A 17,108-nucleotide genomic window follows, 5' to 3' on the forward strand; every position below is an offset into this window, starting at 1 on the left:
CAGGTCCGGTCCTGGTGGCCCCAATTAGGCTAATTACCGCCCCGAACAAAGGGGTGTCAGGCAGCCGCGTGGCTCAGTGACGTGCGGGGCTGGTGCCCCCTGAACCCGGCTGGTGCCGGTGGAAGGACGTGGCCCCCATTCCACTGCCACCCCCCCGTCCTCCTCGGTGACCCCATCCCCGGCGTGGAGAGGGAGTGGAGGGCACGGCGTGGGTCTGGCACACTTTATAAACGCTCCGCAGCCCCGGTCCGACCCCAGACCAACCCCACACTCACCGCCCGCGCCTGGGGCGTGCTCGCCCTTGGGGACAAACCCAGGGCGATTTCCCTGATGCCATAGGACACGTCTGCTGGCAGCTCCGCTCTGCAGCGGCCCCTGCGAGCTGTTCCCCAGGTGCCTGCCCAGCCCCTCTGCACAGCGGGGGGGCACGGGGACACCGGGGAGGGGAGGGGACCCCCTGGAAGCAAATCCTGCAGCCCTGAGATCAGGACCCCGCACCTGGGGCGGCTTTTTACAAGAGGGGGATCGGGCACAGCAGGCTGGGGGTGCATGCACACGGCCAGCGGGGTGCCAGCAGCCCCCACCGGCCCCGCAGCACGGCGCCTGCTCTGGAAGCAGATGGGGGAGATGGATGAGACCCCAGGAGCCTGGGGGGGGGGACAGGTGAGAGTAGGGACCCCCCCCCAACTCCCTGTCATGCCCAGAGCTGGTCCCCAAGTGGGCACACTGCTGCGCCAACCCCGCTGCACCCTGCCCATTTTCATCCCCGTCCCAAAACGAGCCGCGGGCAGGCTGGGGCTCTCCGGTCCTGGTCCCCACAAGCGGGGGCTGCTCCATCGGGGGCCCCCCCGTAGCCCCAGGCCGGGGGTCAGCAGGACGCCGGGGTCAGCAGGACGCCGTGTCGCCGCCTCCTTCTGCCTCGGGGATGGGCTCCAGCGGGGGGGCGCGCAGCCGGGAGGCCTCGGGCGAGGCTGAGCCGTTCCTGCCGATGCCGCAGGACTGCCCAGCGTTGTGGATCTGCCAGAGGTTGTCCAGCGCCTCCGCCTTGGCGTGCTTCAGGAGGTCGGCCTGGCCCTGCCACGGGGGAGAGGGCGTCAGGGGACGTGGCCACGGGCGCACGGGGTCCCCTCGTGCCACCTCCAGCCCCCGTTTGTGCCCCAAAGCCACGGGTCCATGAGGGGCAGAGGGGAATTGCTGGGTCCAGGTGCATCCCCCTGGTGCCGGTGCCCACGTTTTTGGCACAGGGGTGGTGAGGGATGGCGGTGGTGAGGGATGGCGGTGGTGATGGCCACGGTGCCACCCCCCCCTCACCTTCAGGACGGTGATGTTCCAGGCGAAGCTCTCCAGCGCCTTCTGCAGCTTCCGACCCCGCAGCCCCTCCTTGGCCTCGATGCGGTGCAGCTCCTTGTGGAAGTCCATGCCTGGGCACGGGGCACACGAGGGGGGGGGACACGCTCAGGGTCACGGGGTACGGGGACAGCCACCACCCGCAGGGGATGGGGACCGGCTGCCTTTCTCCTGTGGCCTCCTGGGCTCCCCAGCTGGGCACCACGGGTGGTCTTGGCAGCCCCAAGCCCCCTCCATTTGGGGAATGGGGTCCCAGCACAGCCCCCACCACGCTCAGCGGGTTTGGATCCCAGGGGACGTGGGGTCTGGACGTTCAGCGGTTACCCTGGGGGGCAGATGCACGGCTCCTGCGTGCCGCAGCCCACCTGGGGGGGCTCAGAGCGGGGACACCACCCCCCCCCTCACCCCGTGCCGTAGCGCAGGCCCCCGCGCCGTGCACCGCGTGATGTCCTCGTGAGCGGGTGCTATATTTACCCCTCCCTGACGCAGCACCGGCTCCCGGCCCACACGAGGGCTCCCACACACTCCTGCTCGCCCCCGTGCTGTCAATCAGCTCGCCCCCACCCCGCACCCCCAGCCCTGCCACCAGCACCCCCAGATCCCCCCCCGGTACCCAAAACTGTGCCGGCACCACCGAGGCTCATCCGTAGCGCAGCCAGGGGGGTGAAAGCAGGGAGCAGCGCCCAGGAACGGGGGTCAGGGTGGCAGCCCCCCAACGTGGGGGGGTCGGCAGCAGCAGCAGCAACCCCCAAAGACCCCTGCCCTCATGCAGGACAGGGGGCACGGGGGCAATGCCCACCCCCAGCAGCCCAACGGAGGGGCTCCCGCGGCCAAAGCGGTGCCGGCGGGCACAGAGCCCACCCGCAGCCCCCCCCAACCTCCCTCTCTGGCGCTCCCCCCCCCCCCATCGCTGGCAACGGCGGCGGAGCCGAAAGCCAAATGCTCGGCGAGGTTTCCGGGCTGCCGAGCCGCCAAGGAACAAACAGGGCTGCTGGCAGCGAGGCTGGCACCCGCTGGGGGTGGCAGAGCGGGGCCCCCTCCTTCCTCCCCGGCCCCTCCAGCTCCTGGCAGCTCTCCCAGCCCTGTGGGGTGCCCACAAGAAGCACCGGGGCCGGCAGAACCCCGTGCACCCTGCGAGCATCCAAGGATGCCCCTACAGCACACGGGGTCCCAGTGCACCTTACTGGGAGCACGGGGATGTGCTGGGAGAGGGGCTGGGGTCCTGGGCAGCTGCGGGTGCAGGGGACAGGATGGGACACGGGGAGGGGTGCGGGGGGGGGGGGGGGGACCGGGGCAGGCTGCCAGCAGCACCTGCCTGTGTGGGTTCAGCCATGTGTCTTTGAAGTCATAACATTCAGTTGCCACTTCTACCGTCAGCCCCAGTCTGTTATTTCTGATGCTAATTATATTCCGGCGTTTGGCAGCTAATGACTCTTCTCCGCTTCCTCATCAGCCTCCTCCGCTCCCCGCTCGCTCCCTCCCCGCCCTGCCCGCGCAGCCCCTGCAGCCCCCCATCCCCAGCAGCGCTCCCCCAGGGAGGGCTCCCTGCCCTCTCTCCTTGCAGCGCATCCAGGACATGGGAAAATCACAAAACTGCCCCCCTCCCGATGGAAATCTCCCCCCACAGCAGCCGGGTGCTGACCTCCATCTGCAGCACGCACCCACCCGGGGCACCCCCACGTGCACCCCTTGCCCCCCGCCACGCACAGCAGCGTGCTTGGCGCTCCCTGTGCATGGATCCGGAGCCTGGTGCTGGATTGCTCCGATCCCTGCGGGGACACCCATCCCCAGGGGGCTCGGAGGTGTGCCCCCCCTCATTCCTGGCACCCTTGGGACGTGTTCCAGCTCCGGGGTCACCCCCCAGCACCCACCTGCCTGCTGCGCCTGGATGAGCTTGCTGTGCACCGCGTCGGCCGACTCGATCAGCGTCCGGCTGGTCTGGATCATCTGGGGACAAGAGGGGCAGCGCGAGGTGCTGAGCACCCCCCCAGCACCCCACATCCCACCCCACGCACCCTGCCTGTGGAGCAAATGGGGAGAAAAAAGGGGGTGGGAGGGGGTTGGCTGGGGGTCCCCCTGGCACGGTGCAGCCAGGTGCGGAGCGGCCAGCGCCTGGCGGGCGGCCAGGTCCCCCTGCAACACAAAGGAAGGAAGTGGCTCTGGGCTGCGGCTCTTAATGGGATTCCTCCCCCCATGGGCGGCCCCACAGGATGCCCTGCGAGCCAGATGGGGTCTGCGGGGTCCCAGGTTTGTGGGGTCCCAGGTCTGTGGGGTCCAGAGTCTGTGGGGTCCCTCGGGGCATCTCCCAGCGGGTCCCCCCCCTGCCCTGCGATGGATCCAGTGACTTTGGGGGGACCCCATCCCGGGGCCGCCCCATGCGCACAGCTGTGGGCGAGGCAGGATGGTGCTACTGGTGCTACTGGTGCTGCTGGTGCCATCGGCCCCGTGGAGCCTCCCCGTGCCGCTGCTTACCGTCTCGTAGGCGGTGAGGACCTTGCGCAGCAGGTCGGGGATGGGGCCCTGCGCCTCCATGGCGGGGTACTGCTCCGCCAGGTTGAGGGTGACGCTGGGCGCGCTGTCGCTGTGCAGCAGCCACGCCGCCACCGTCAGGATGCACTGCTTCATGTTGGCGGCGGGCGTCAGGCCACACAGCTCCTTGAAGGAGACCAAGGCGTTCTGCGGGCAGAGACCGGCGTTAAGGGATCGGGAGCACCCTCGGGAAGCCCTCCCAGCCCTGCACCGGCCTCCTCCCCAAAAACCCGCCGTGCCCCTACCGGCTCCGGTACCTGCACGTTCTCCCGCAGGTCGGTGGCCTCCCGCAGGGGCTGGGTGGCCGTCCGGAAGACCTCATCGATGGCCTTGATGCCGGTGGCCTTGGTGGAGGTGTACTCCCGCACCCGGCGGCCCCGGCGCCCCGCCAGCCCCCGGCGGTGCCCCTTGCCCCCGCCGCGGCGGTCGGTGATGGCCACGTGCACGAAAAGGGTGGCGTGGGGCAAGGGCTCCCCGGCCAGAGACTGGAGGGGGACGTGGCGGTACCCGGGCTGCAGGCACTCGAAGGGGATGGTGTACTGGGCGATGAACTCGTCCCCGATGTAGTCGTCATCCAGCACAACGAAGCGCAGCACGGCCAGCTCGGGGAGGTTGATCTGGAACTCCAGGCTCTCGTCGAAGACGGGGTTGTCCCCGCTCTGCAGGGCCGTCTTGGTGCGGTGCTCGGCGCAGTCGGCCGGGATGCCATGGATCTCGGCGCAGACGTAGGGCTCCACCACCTCCCCCTTGGCCCCCGAGCCCTTGGGCTTGGGCAGGTTCTGCCCGCTGATGACCTTGAGGTGCAGAAGCTGGGCAGGCACCCCGGGCAAGGAGTCCTTGGCGTTGGCACTGAAGTAGGAGACCTCCTCCCGCATGATGGCGGGGCGCAGGACGTAGCCGCAAGCCCCGTTCTGCCGGAACCAGCCCGCGTTCAGGTCCATCATGAGCCCCGGCGTCTGGTAGTTCATGGCCACCATCTGGCAGCCGCACTTCCAGAAGTCCTGCGGGTTCATGTTGCTGGCGTCGATGCGCATGGGGCTGGGGTAGACGCGGGAGAGGAACCGCTTGTTGTAGCTCACCAGCTCCGCCGGGCACTCGTTGGCGAAGCGGCCGGCCTCCACCTCGCTGAAGGAGCACATCTCCCAGTAGCGCTGCCCGCGCCGCGAGCTCTCGAAGTCCTGGAAGGGGACGGCCTGGCAGAGGCTCACCAGCTCCGACAGCTCCCGGCTGAGCCGCGCTCGCCGCGGGCCCCCTCCCTCCGCCACCTCCCGGTCCTCCTGACCCAGCCTCCGCGCTAGCTCCCAGCCTTCCTCCTCATCCGACACCTCCCCTTCGCTGTCCTCGCAGCCGGCCGGCAGCTTCTTGCCCTTGATGAGGATGCGGCCCTTGAGCTGCTCCGGGGAGGGCAGGTAGGAGGCGGCGGGGTCGGGGGGCTCCAGGTAAAGCTTCTCGCCCAGCGTCTTGCGCAGGCACTGGGCGGCCAGGCGCTGCTGGGCGGCCGAGCAGCGCACCACCAGGCAGAGGATGAGGGGGTAGGCGGAGGCGGTGAAGGCGTGCTGGTCGATCAGCCCCACCACGGTGCGGAAGGGCACGCAGGAGGCCCCCGAGGGGCTGGTGTAGACCACGGGCTCGCCGTCGGGGCCGTCCCACAGCACCAGCTCGATGCTGCGGCAGCCCAGCCCCAGGGCGCTGATGTAGCCGCTGATGTCCGAGCGGCCCCAGAAGTTGTCCTCCAGCAGGCAGGCGCTGTGGGCAGAGCTGATGTAGTAGTGCGAGAGGGGCTGCGCCATGTCCTGGCACACCTTGCGGTGCTGCGGGTCGAAGATGGAGCAGTCGGAGGAGAGCAGGTAGCGGGTGAAGCCGTCGATGGCCAGGTAGCCCTTCTCCCGGCCCTCCTTGGAGGGCTCGTACTTGCTGACGATCTCCAGGCACTTCTCCTCCGTCACCCCCTCCATGCCCTGCTCCACCTCCAGGAACATCAGCAGGTCCTTGAGGCCCAGGTACTCCTTGTTGCTAGAGAACTGCACCAGCAGGAAGAAGATCTCAGGGCGGGTGCAGAGCTCGCAGTACGCCTCCACGAAGAGGTCGCAGGCCACCTCCGCGCCGGGGCGCTCGCTGGCTTTCTGCAGCTCCTTGAACTTCAGCTCGATGGTGGACACCTTCATGCCCGGGTTGAGCGCCTTGATGAGCTGCACGGCCCGGGCCACGGGGATGCGGCCGGACTTCTCCAGGTCGGCGAGGTCGAAGACGGAGGAGATCCAGGAGGTCCGCAGGCTGGGGTGGCCGGTGCCTGGTGCCTCGGGCGTGTGCTTCCCGTAGGACACCAGGTACCGCAGCCCCATCACCCAGGCGCTCACCACGTCGGCCGAGCTGGCCACCAAGTCCAGGGACTCGTAGTTGTCTCCGTAGATGATGGAGAAGGCGCACTCATCGGGGAACTGGTCGGAGAGGCCGTTGCTGCGCAGGATGGGGGTCTTCTTGCCCACCCGCACCTCTTTCACCGACTTGATCTCAATCTTGGCCTTCTCCGAGTCCTTCTTGGAGGGCTCCCAGCGCACGGAGCGCATGTCGGCGTCCAGCACGAAGAAGCGGCTGTACATGCGGGAGTTGGAGCGCACCTTCTTCAGCTCGCAGCCCTCCAGCATGAAGGAGATGCAGGCGGCCGTGCTGTTGATCTTCCGGTCGTTGGGCATGGTGCTGAAGGACACCGTCTTCTTCTTCTGCATGGGGCGCTGCCGGGAGCCGTCCTGCCGGGGAGGAAAAGGGGGCAGAGCCATCAGAGCCACGCACCGTGCGCCCACCGGTCCCCCCTGGGCTCCCCATCCCAGCTCCGATGCGCATTGAGGGGCCTGGGGATGCCCCCACGTCGTGCAAAGCCCAGCCTGGCCCCACTGGAACCTCTCCCCCCTCCATCCCAAAGGCCGGGAGCTGGCTCCAGCCGGGGCCTCCCCCACTGCCGGGCTTATTTTAACTCCGTGTTCCTTCCTTCCTTCCTTCCTGCTCCCGGCCGTGAGCCGGATCCTTCCCCACTGCTCGCTCACCCCCTGGGGCACGGCTGTGCACAGGCACGGTCCCCATCGTCATGGGGTCTGGGGACACCGGAGGGGAAAGGGCCTCCTGGAAGGACCCCCCCGTGCCCACACCAGCCCCACACCCACATTGGGGCACAGCCACGGCCCCCCTGCACCCTCGGGACACCAACAGGGGGAAAAAAGGCTCCCCCAAGGCGGGGAAGGGGAGACCCTGTTACCAAAGGGGTCGGAGGAGGCGGGGGATAGGGGGAACAGCAGGGCTGGGAGCATATTATGGGTTGGATTTCATTAAGTAGTGCAGCAGGGAGGAGGTTTAATCCACTTCTTCAAGATTATGGTGAGTCACCTCTAATCTGGTGGTGCCTCCGGCACATGCAGGCTCTTCCCAGCTGCCAGGGCTTGGGGACCACGGGGTGTCCCCTCCGGCACCCTGAGAGCTTTCACACCTCCATGGCGCAGCTGTCGCCGCCTGGGCTAAGAGCCCAGGCACACATTTCGCGGCGTTTCACCTCAAAAGGTCTGGATTTACCCTTGCGGGGACAAGCAGCAGCCAGCTCCAGCCACGGGTGCACAGGGCGCAGCACCCCAGGGGAAAGGGGCGAAGGGAAGGGGAAACCAGCTCTAGCCCCCAGCCCCATTTTAGAGCTGACTGGATGCTGCCAGGTCAGAGGGAAACACCACACCGGCCACATCGAGGGACCCAGCCCAGACTCTGCAGGATGGGGAGATGGGCGCAGGGCAGGGCTCGGGTGGGAGATCCCCCTGGGACGGTCACCCCAGGGCTGAGTCACCGTGCCGGGTGCGGAGGGTTCAGCAGCAGCCCCGCGGGGACGGACCCGGCGGCTGAGCCATCTGCACCGCCACCACGACGCTTCCTGCGAGCAGCAATCTGAGCGCGCCACTGCCTCGCGGCACCAGACCCGGCCCTGCACCCGCCCCGCTCGCGGGGTGACCGCTGGCAGCGGGCAGCACGGGGCAGGACCCGCACCCGCACCCCTCCGTGCCCGCACCCCACCCCGGTGCGCACCCCACCCCTGCAGCGGGCCCCAGAGCAGAAAACAGGAAATCCATCCGGAAAGGAAACGCGGGGCGGGGGGCCTGCTCGCACCCAGCGGCCGCCGGGACCTGCCTCCAGCTGTGCCGGAGCCTGCCCTCGCCCACCGCAGGCAGCCGAATCCACCCCTCCCTCCAGCACCGGCTCCTCTCCCACGGCCGGCGAGCCCTCGGCGCGCGCCGCAGTGCCCGAGCATCTCCCGGTGCCTCCCGCGGTTGAATGTGTTCACACCTCGCCCCTGCAGCCCGCTGGGTTCAGGCAGAGGGAGAGAAAAGCCGCTGCTCGCAGGCAGCCCCTTGTGCTGGCGTGCTCCAGGCTGGCTGCCCCGGGGATGCTCGGCGAGGCGCGGGTGCGAGCGGCGCAGGCAGAGCTCCCCAAGGTGCTAAGTAGGTCAGGAACAGAGGCAGGAGAACGCGGCGCCTGGAGTCGGGAGAGTCCCTGCCGCTGCCCACGGGGAGCACGGAGGGTCCCGGCTGCAGGGCACGGCTCTGGAGCGGGGCACGGTGCGCGCTGTGCCGCCGCTCACATCGCACCCGCGCAGCCCAGCTGGGCAAAGGGGCGCTGCCAAACCCCACACCACCAGCGATGCTGCCCACCATGCCCACCATGCCCACGATGCCTGTGCCAACGCCGAGAGCTGGCAGCCGGCTGGGCACACACGGCGCGTCCTAACCCAGCTCCCTGCACCCTGCCCAGCTCGGCGGCGCGTGCTCAGCGCCACTTTGGCCAATTACCCCCCTGTGATTAGTGCCCTGATGAGCACAGCAGCCCTAATCCCAGCCGCCGCATGACCCCACTCGTTATCCAGCGCATGGGGATGCGCCCATCAGGCCACGGATCTGCTGTGCTGCCCCTCCCTTCCCGGTATCCCCGGGGGGGTCTCCATGAGCGCAGCGGCTTCTGATGGCAGGAGGTAGAGAAACCGAAAGCCTCTGGGGCTGAGGCGCCTTGGAAGGAGCTGTGCTGCCCAGTGGAGGGGATCAGGACGCTTTGTCCCCACAGGGCTGTTCCCACGTCCCGTGCCCCACTTGTCCCAGCTGCCCCAGTCCCGGGGGCAGAGCTGGGATGTGGGCAGGCAGCAGCGGAGCGGAGGCAGCGGGAGGCCAGGCACAGGCAGGGCTTTTCTACAGTCGTTTGTTCCCTGCCAAGAAGACAGAGAGTGACACATCCACTCCCCGCGGCACCAGCTGCCGCTACCCAGCGAGGAGCTGCTGGAGCCCGGGCCCCGTGCGGAGGCACCGGCTCTGCTCCTGGGGCTCGGGCAGGAAGGGGATGGCCCCACTCATGGGGGGCAGGACAGCAGGGTGCTGGGGAAGGGCCACATCCTGCGGCAGGGAGGGACAGACCCGGTACCCCCCCTCCAAGGCCTCCTTCCAGCATCCTCCCTACTCACCAGCCCCCCAACCTCTTCTGCTTCCAGCCTGGAGAAGAAAGCAGGGAACAGGTCCCCAAGCCAGGACGCAGGGACAGCAGCCTCCCCGCTCGCCATCCCGCACGAAGCCGCTCTCTGCAGTCCCATCGCTGCACGGGGCCAGCTCCAGCACCACCCCGTACTGGTCCCGAGCTCCCCTGGCCCCAGCACAGCCGCTGGTTCTACTTTCAGATTCACTCCTCCAGCCTTTTCTGGAAATCCCATAAAATAACAGAGCCTGCAGCTCTTCCCACATGTGCTTCCACTTAGTCAGCAGCCAGTCTCTACCCGTCCCGCTGCCCCACAGCCCGCAATCAATCTGTGCCCGTGGTCCAAGCTGGGGGCGCAGAACCCCCCCCCAGCCCTGATGGGCACAGCAGGGGGACGGCTGTGACGCCAGGGCAGAGCCCCACAGCATGGGAACAGCCTCAGCACCCCCCAGGGATTTGGGGCCAAGCAGCTGCTCCCCGAGGTCCTGCCAAGCACAGCCCCTTGGGGGCAAGGACACGGGGTTCTGTGGGAACCCAGACCTCCTGGGGGGCCCCTGGGACCCTTCTTGATGCCACCACCCTCTCGTCAGCAGAGCCCTGGATGGCGTTTTGGGGAGGCAGCAGCTCCCCGCTGACCGTCCCCATGAGCTGGGGCAGTGCCAAGGCTTCGGGGTCCCTGCTGCTAACGGGACTGGAGGAGGACAGGCTGTCCCCTGTCCCCGCTGAGGGATGCAGGAGCCTCCCTGGGGACACAAGCAGGACTGCTGCGTCCAAACGGGAGCAGCAGAGGAGGGCGAGCAGCTGGTGCCCACACGGTCCCCCGGGCAGCGCGCCCACCTCGCTGTCCCCACAGCCTCACCCGATGGAGGGGCTCAGCACAGTTGGGGTCCAGGGCACAGCCAGGGGAACTCAGGGCTGTGGGATCCAGCACCGCGGAGAGATGGGGACCTGCAGCAGGGAAAGATCAAGCCCAGAGGGTCTCAGAGATGTGCAGTGGACCAAAAGAGGCTGGGGGACACCATCCTATGTAGGCATCCTCCACCACCAGCACCCTCAACCACCGGCACTTGCTCTGTGCCACCCGACCTTCCCCTAAGGCCAAATCCTGCGGTGATGCACAGCGGGGATGGGGGAAGGCACCCAGCGGAGAGGCAGGCGAAGGGGAGCAGCAGCCCTGCCACGTTTGCCTCCAGCCTGCACAGAGCCCTGCAGCCTGCAGCGGAGGCAGAGCCTGGGCTGTAGGGGGGGGACAGGAGACCCCACAAGGTCCTCAGACAAACCGGGCACAAATGGCACACCGGCACGGGTTTTCATGGCTGAGGGAGCCCAGGGAGGTCCCCTCGGCATCCCGGTGTGGGGCACAGCCCGGCCACCCCGCAGCATTTTGCAGCAGGAGCCTCGCCAGGGGTAGGGGGTCCCCAAAGGCACCCGCCGCCCCCCGCCCAGGTCTCTGGGGCACGAGGCCAGGGCTGGGCGGGCAGCAGGGGAACAGCCCCCACGCGGGGTATTAATAGTACCGGAGCTCTACCGGCTTAAAATAGGCTGCCAGGAGTGGGGAGGCGGGTCCCGGGCGGACGCGACCTATTGTGTCAGCGAGCAACGCCGACGTAAGCACAATTAGGGGGGCTGATTTAGAAAAAACACACAGGTGACCCCCTGCCCACCGGCATGGGGGGGTCCAGAGACCCCCCCCAGACCCACAGCACCCTCGGTCCCACCGCCTGGCCGTGGCTCGGCTCTCGGGAGGTCACGGGAGCTGGGCCCAAGGCTCAGTGCAAGGGAACGCAGGAAGATGCTCAGGAGCAGGCAGCACCCATGGGTGCCCCCACGCAGGAGGGGGTGATGCTGCGATGCGATGCCCATCGCAGGGGCAGCGTGGTCGTGCAGGGAGCCCACGGGGGGGGCTACGTGGGGGCGATTCCCAGCCGGGCACAGAGGACAGGCCTGGCCTGGGGAGCGCACAAAGGGGTTTGCCCTTGGGGGACCCAGGCTGCCGGCAGGGCGAGGGGACGCGGTGCCAGCGCCGGTGGGAGCAGCACCCAGCACTGCACCAGCACCCAGCCGGGCGGCATCCCCGGCCCTAGGTGCCCACCAGCCGGGGGGAACCGGGGGCAGCAGCTCCCCGCCACCGCCCCTGGACCCCCAGGGATGGTGTGGGGGCGCTCCGAGGGCAGCGGGGGCTGCGGGAACCGGCGCAAAACCGGCTCCGGGGAACCTCCGCTCGCTCCAGCCGGGCTGGGCTCCGAAGCACCGAGCCCCGCGCAGGTGCCGGCGGGTGCCCGGGGTTGGGGGCGAGCAACCGGGGCATCACCCGGGGTAGCGGTGGTGGTGGGTGGAGGGGGGGGAGGTGAACCGGGAGGAACCGGGAGGAACCGGGAGGAACCGGGAGGGCTCGGGGCAGGGCGCGGGCTCTCACCTTCATGATGCTGGCGCGGGGCGCGGCGGGCGCAGGGCTCCGCTCCACCGAGTCCTCGCGGCTGCTGCTGCCCGAGCCCGAACCGGGGCTGCCGCCACCGCCACCGCCGCCGCCGCCGCCGCCGCTTCGGGGCCCGTTGGGCAGCGGCACGGCGGGGCGGGGCGAGCCCGGCGGCGGGGCGCCCCGGGGCCCCTCCGCCATCCCCGCCGCACCAGGGCAGCGGCCGCCGCGGGGCCCCGGGCGCCCCGGTGCCTGCGCCCGCCGCCGCCGCCGCTGCTGCTGCTGCGGGCTCGGTGGCGGAGCGGGAGGGAGGCGGGGACGGGCCGGGGCCGGGGCCGGAGGCGGAGACGGAGACGGCGCGGTTCTCCCCCCCCCTCCTCCTCCTCCTCCTCTTCCTCCTCCTCCTCCTCCTCCTCTTCGTCCTGCCCGCCCCGGGCTGCAGCGGCGCACGGCGGAGAGCGGGGCCGGGCACCGGGCACCGGCACCCCCAGGGCCTCCGCCCAGCGCTGCAGCGCATGGTCTTGGTGGCCGCCCCAAAGCGCCGGGCCCCCGGCCAAGCCTGCACCCGGCAGCTTGGTCCTAAATGAGCCTGCAGCCTGGTACCCAAAGCCAGCCCCGTACCCAAAACCACCCTGGCATCCTGCAGCCTGGTACCCAAACCCAGCCCGAATCTTGCAGCCCAGTGCTCAAATCGATCTTGCACCCTGCAGCCTGGTACCTGAATCCTTGCACCCTGGCATCCTGCAGCCCAGTGCCCAAACCCTGCCCTGTCCCCAAACCCAGCCCGAATCTTGCAGCCTGGTGCTCGGACCGACCTTGCACCCTGCAGCCTGGTACCTGAAAGGAGCTTGCAGCCTGGCACCCTGCAGCCTGACACCCAAACCCAGCCTGCATCTTGCAGCCTGGGGCTCAGATTGATCTTGCACCCTGCAGCCTGGCACCCAAACCCAGCCCACACCCTGCAGCCTGGGGCTCTGATCGACCTCGCGCCCTGCAGCCTGGCACCTGAAACAACCTCACACCCTGCAGCTCGGTGCAATGCCCACCCCAGCACCTTGCTCGTCCAAGCAGGGGGGCTCGAGGCTTTGCTGCAGGGCACAGCAGGGCCCCCAGGAAGGGCTGAAGGCACAAGCAGAGGGATGAGCAGCGCCGTGGGGCTCCCCAGGCTGTGTGCTGCTCTCTGCCAGGAGCCAGGAGCACCCCAGAGACCTGCCAGAGCTCAGCTTCACCCCTCTGGCCTTTATCCTGCACCCACCAACCCTGCTTTCCACCAAGCTCTGCCAGCACCAGGCGCACCTGATGCACGCCGGCCCAGCACCAGTATCCCTGCTAGGGCAGCAACCCCAAACCCTCCCCGGCCATGCCATTTCTCCCCTGCTTGCAACAGGAATTCTGCTCCAGGCTTTTCTTCCAGCAGGGGATGAGAGGGAAGGAGCCTTTGCATGATTCTCCTCCCTGGCAGGGAGGCTTTGGCTGCACCATGGGGGATGCTTCATGCCTGCCTTGTTTAAGACAATGTCTTCTGCCAGAGGCCCTGCTCGCCCCCACCCCGGTAACAGCTGCCTGCACAGCAGGCTCCCTAAGCACCGCGGCTCACAAGCCCTTAAAATAAACCTTAGCGAGCAGGAGAAAGGACCAGTCCCCGCCACGTGTCCCCACCAGACACTCCCAGAGCCCCAGGACAGACGCTGAACTGGTTAAATATTCATGGCTGACCCTTCCCCAGGACCGAGAGCAAAAAACGGCGACTTCTCCTCAAAGCGGATGGTCGGGGTCGTCATCAAGAATCTCTTAACGAGGATTAAAAACATACTATAAAAAAAAAAATCAATCCCAGAGCGCTGCCCTTTGTTTATGTTTGAGAGATAATCCTCCTTTATTTTGCTTCTGTTCTTTAAAAAACATTAAAAAAGCCCTCGCTGGAGCTGATTGTTCCCGAAGCAGCGGACAGGGCTGGAGCCAGGTGGAGGGGCTCCTGCTGCCACCGCGTGCCCTGCCTGGGACATCCATGCCAGGGGACAAAATGCCACCAGGCCCCGGGGCTCCCCAGCTCCTGGGGAGGTTTCTGCTCTCACCCCTGTGCTGCCCACGGGCTGTGAGCACCGAGGTGACCCTCGGGAAAGGCACGGGCACCTGCCCTCTGAGGGCCAAGCCTGGCACATCCAGAAAGCCCCCGGGGATGCCCACCCATGCCCACGGTCCCCTTCTGTGCTCCCAAAAAGTCCTGAGAAGGGCCAGCAGCGGGCTCCAGAGGTGTGGCAGTGGGCACCGGGTTGAGTTTGCCACCTCCATCTGCTCCGCTCAGCCAAACCCCGCGGGGCTGGGTGCCCTCGCCCCCGCTAGGGATGCGCCCTGGCCCCGATCCCTCCCCGGCGGGCGCACACCAAGCAAACCCCAGGCTGCCCTTAGGAGATAACGGTGCTCTGGATGACCGCCAGCAGCCGCTCCTCCCGCAGGACCCTGGGCATGGGGATGGGGGAGCCCAGGGCTTCCCGCAGCTGGGCGAACGCCCCGGCCCCCACCAGGTGCAGGCGCAGGGGCCCGATGCTGCCCTTGAAGCGGAACGATTTATAGATGGGGAAATCCTCCTGCAGGCAGTGGTCCAGCTGCGGAGAGACAGGGAGGAAGCCCTCACAGGTCCTAAAAACGTTTTCCCTACAGAGCAGCTGCCACCCTCCCCATAACACCCTGACCCCCCAGACCTCCCCGCTCCAGGGAAGCAGCCCCTTTGCCAAAAGCCCTCCTGCACAGCCGTGCCCGTGCACCCCCCCCTGCATGCAGCAGCCCCATGGGCACTGCCTGCAGGTTCCTGCAGCCAGCACGGCTCAGCAAAGCTGTTCCCGAGGTGCCCAGGCTGCCGGAGAGCACTGCCACCGCGTGGCTGCGGGGCTGGCAGGGGGCGGGCAGGGAGCAGGCAGCAGGATCTACAACTGCCTGCAGCCAGCAGAGCCCCCAAAACCCCGAGCCCCCCCCTTACCTTGTAGCGCTGCCCCTCCGACAAGTCCCTCAGGCCCCGCAGCTCCACGAACACCTCGTAATGGGGGGCGCAGACCCCCGAGGAGGCGCCTGCAGCGGTGCCACGAGCACGTTAAAGCCACCCACAGCCCCCAGCCCGGTTTGGGTGGTGCTGGCAGCATTTTGGGGTGACCGGTGGGGCATTTTGGGGGGTGACTCACCCAGCAGGGAGCTCTCCACACAGACATAGTCGATCAGGCGAGCGCCCGGCCACATGCCCACGGCACGGCACAAGCTCTGGCAGAAGCGCTCCTCAGGGATGCTCTCGCCCCGCACGCTCAGCACCTGGCTCTCCCTGCCAGTTTGGGCACGGGTGGGTGCCCCGTGCCAGGGGTGCCACCAGCACCTGCCCCGCACAGAGACACCCCCGCCAGGTGAGGGATGCGGAGCTGGGGTGTCCTCACCTGCGCACGGGCTCTACCACGGGACACTGCTTGTTGAAGCCGGCCACCCTCAGCACCTCTCCGGCACGGCACCTGTGCAGGTACGGGGAGCATGAGGCTGGTGGGGGGTGGCACAGGTTGTGCAGCCCCCCCCCCGGAGCGTGGCAGCAGCACCTGTACTCCCCAGGCCGGGCGGTCAGGACCAGCCTGTACTCCCGTCCCTCCCAGAGCTCTCCCAGCAGCACCGTCCGCTGCTCCTCCTCATCCTCAGCCGGGCAGGGCAGGAACTCGCAGAAAGCCCAGTTGGGGCACAGCAAGAAGCGGGGCTCTGGCTCCTCCGGCCATAGGTTGACACCGAGAAGGGCTGGAGAGAGGGCAGCACCGGTCAGTGTGACCCCCCCCCAAGCCCCTTCCCTTCTCACCCCCTCCAAGAAGAGAGCACGGCACGGCTTTTTTTGGAGAGCTGAGAGATCTCTGCGGGGCGGGATGCTGCACGCAGCGAGGCACCCACCCCTGCCGGGCTTTGCGCTGCCGCACGACAGAGGTCCCCCCACCCGTGCCCCCACGGGACAGCCCTGCTCGGGCCACACTCACCTCCTGCCGCCCGGTAGAAGGGGCAGTACAACGGGAGCCCCTTGCACTCGGCCTGGCGCAGGGCGTCGAGGTAGAGCCGCTCCCCGCCGTGCGCCGTCCCCACCACCACCACCTGCAGCCGTGGCCACAGGCGCTGCGCGATGCCCTCGAAGCCCTGGGCGCACTCAGCCCGCAGCTCGGCCGCCCGGGCGGCGTCAGGGACCAGCAGCTCCTGCAGCCGACCCCGCAAATCCTCGGGCAGCCCGTTTTGGGGGCTCAACCTGCCCAACGCCAGGTCCTGGGCCAGCTCGGGCCAGCCGGAGCGCAGGGTCGCCAGCGCATCGTGCAGCTCGGAGGCCAGCCCGGCCTCCAGCACCCGCAGGGAGCGCACCCGTAGGGCGAAAAGCAGCTGCACCCGCAGGGCTGCCGTCCGCGAAGGCAAAGCCCCCGCCTCGGGGGGCGAGCAGTACAGGGTGGGCAGGGGCCAGCCCGCCGGGGCGCGGGGGCAAGCGGGTGCCCAGCTGAGCAGCGCGGTGCTGCGGGGGGCCAGAGCCTGCGGGAAGGCGGCGTGGAGGGCGTCCAGGTAGAGCAGGGAGCCCTGCGTGGGGAAGAGAGGTGAGGGATGCAGGGTGCTGGGCACCTTTCTGGGGGGGGCCGCGCTCCCCTCAGCAGCCCGGCTGCCCCCCTACCTGCAGCGGGGGCTCGCAGCCCCAGCAGCTCCGGAGCAAAGCCCAGAGGCTCAGCGGTGCCACCGTGTCCCCCTGCTCCCCATCAGCGCAGCCCCCCGTTAGGGGGTGACGCTCCCGAAAATCATCCGACCCTGCGAACAGACGGGGCGGGCTGAGACGCGCATCCCACAACCCCCCCCCCAGAAACCCAGAACCCCAAAACCTCAACTCCCCACTGCTTCTTAACCCCTCCCGGCCCACCGCAGCCCCCCCCCACCCCGGGCTCACCCTGTGCCGTGCCGGGGGGCAGCAGCCCCCGGAGCCTCCGCTCCTGGCTGTGGCGCACGTCGGTGCCCAGCACCTCCAGGCGGCGCCGGTGCCACCGCGCGGCGCGGCGGAGCGCGGCCAGGAGGAGGCGGGGGGGCAACGGGGGGGGCCCGGGCAGCACCATGCACACGGCCACGGCCACCGCCAGCAGCAACCCGGTAGCCACCGGCAGAAGCAACCCGGGGGCCACCGGCAGCAGCATCCCGGGGACCGTCGCCAACAGCATCCCGAGGGCGCAGCGCAACCGGAGACCCCCCCCCCCCCCAACCCAGCACCGCCCCACCGCCCCCGGGACCCCCGCCCCTTGCCGCTGTCCTTTCCTCCCCCGCCCCCTTCCAGCCCCGTATCGGACCCGTTAGCACC

At 68.7% G+C, this 17,108-nt stretch overlaps 2 protein-coding genes across 3 annotated transcripts; both read right to left on the reverse strand.

Annotated features, from left to right (window-relative positions):
- Positions 1 to 208: 208 nt before the first annotated feature.
- On the reverse strand, positions 209 to 12,083 carry LOC101790397 (inactive phospholipase C-like protein 2). 2 transcript variants are annotated; one of them, XM_027445314.3, is made up of 6 exons: positions 11,780 to 12,083; positions 4,134 to 6,623; positions 3,820 to 4,023; positions 3,219 to 3,294; positions 1,312 to 1,421; positions 209 to 1,074 (listed from the first exon to the last, which is right to left on the reverse strand). In XM_027445314.3, the coding sequence occupies exons 1-6, from the start codon at positions 11,978 to 11,980 to the stop codon at positions 886 to 888; spliced, it is 3,270 nt and encodes a 1,089-aa protein (XP_027301115.3). In that variant the 5' UTR covers positions 11,981 to 12,083; the 3' UTR covers positions 209 to 885. The 2 variants fall into 2 exon arrangements, with proteins under 2 accessions (XP_027301115.3, XP_071884851.1); XM_072028750.1 differs by lacking the exon at positions 11,780 to 12,083 and adding an exon at positions 9,356 to 9,507.
- A 1,543-nt stretch (positions 12,084 to 13,626) lies between these two features.
- On the reverse strand, positions 13,627 to 17,105 carry GHDC (GH3 domain containing). The gene is made up of 8 exons (XM_027445315.3): positions 16,707 to 17,105; positions 16,440 to 16,570; positions 15,772 to 16,348; positions 15,352 to 15,541; positions 15,199 to 15,270; positions 14,956 to 15,089; positions 14,757 to 14,845; positions 13,627 to 14,385 (listed from the first exon to the last, which is right to left on the reverse strand). The coding sequence occupies exons 1-8, from the start codon at positions 16,969 to 16,971 to the stop codon at positions 14,185 to 14,187; spliced, it is 1,659 nt and encodes a 552-aa protein (XP_027301116.3). The 5' UTR covers positions 16,972 to 17,105; the 3' UTR covers positions 13,627 to 14,184.
- Positions 17,106 to 17,108: the final 3 nt, after the last annotated feature.

The sequence above is a fragment of the Anas platyrhynchos genome, chromosome 28, assembly GCF_047663525.1.
Source record: "Anas platyrhynchos isolate ZD024472 breed Pekin duck chromosome 28, IASCAAS_PekinDuck_T2T, whole genome shotgun sequence".
NCBI classification, from domain to species: Eukaryota; Metazoa; Chordata; class Aves; order Anseriformes; family Anatidae; genus Anas; species Anas platyrhynchos.

What these genes read in the sequence shown, in the direction of transcription:
- LOC101790397 (XM_027445314.3), bottom strand. Translation starts at nt 11,980, where the DNA reads ATGGCGGAGGGGCCCCGGGGCGCCCCGCCGCCGGGCTCGCCCCGCCCC. An exon ending in ACCTGCGGGAGAACGTGCAG is followed by an intron (nt 4,024 to 4,133) that starts GTACCGGAGCCG and finishes CTCTGCCCGCAG; the next exon opens with AACGCCTTGGTCTCCTTCAA. An exon ending in GGAACATCACCGTCCTGAAG is followed by an intron (nt 1,075 to 1,311) that starts GTGAGGGGGGGG and finishes CCCCCGTGGCAG; the next exon opens with GGCCAGGCCGACCTCCTGAA.
- GHDC (XM_027445315.3), bottom strand. Translation starts at nt 16,971, where the DNA reads ATGCTGTTGGCGACGGTCCCCGGGATGCTGCTGCCGGTGGCCCCCGGG. An exon ending in TGTGGAGAGCTCCCTGCTGG is followed by an intron (nt 14,846 to 14,955) that starts GTGAGTCACCCC and finishes GCACCGCTGCAG; the next exon opens with GCGCCTCCTCGGGGGTCTGC. An exon ending in CGGAGGGGCAGCGCTACAAG is followed by an intron (nt 14,386 to 14,756) that starts GTAAGGGGGGGG and finishes GTCTCTCCGCAG; the next exon opens with CTGGACCACTGCCTGCAGGA.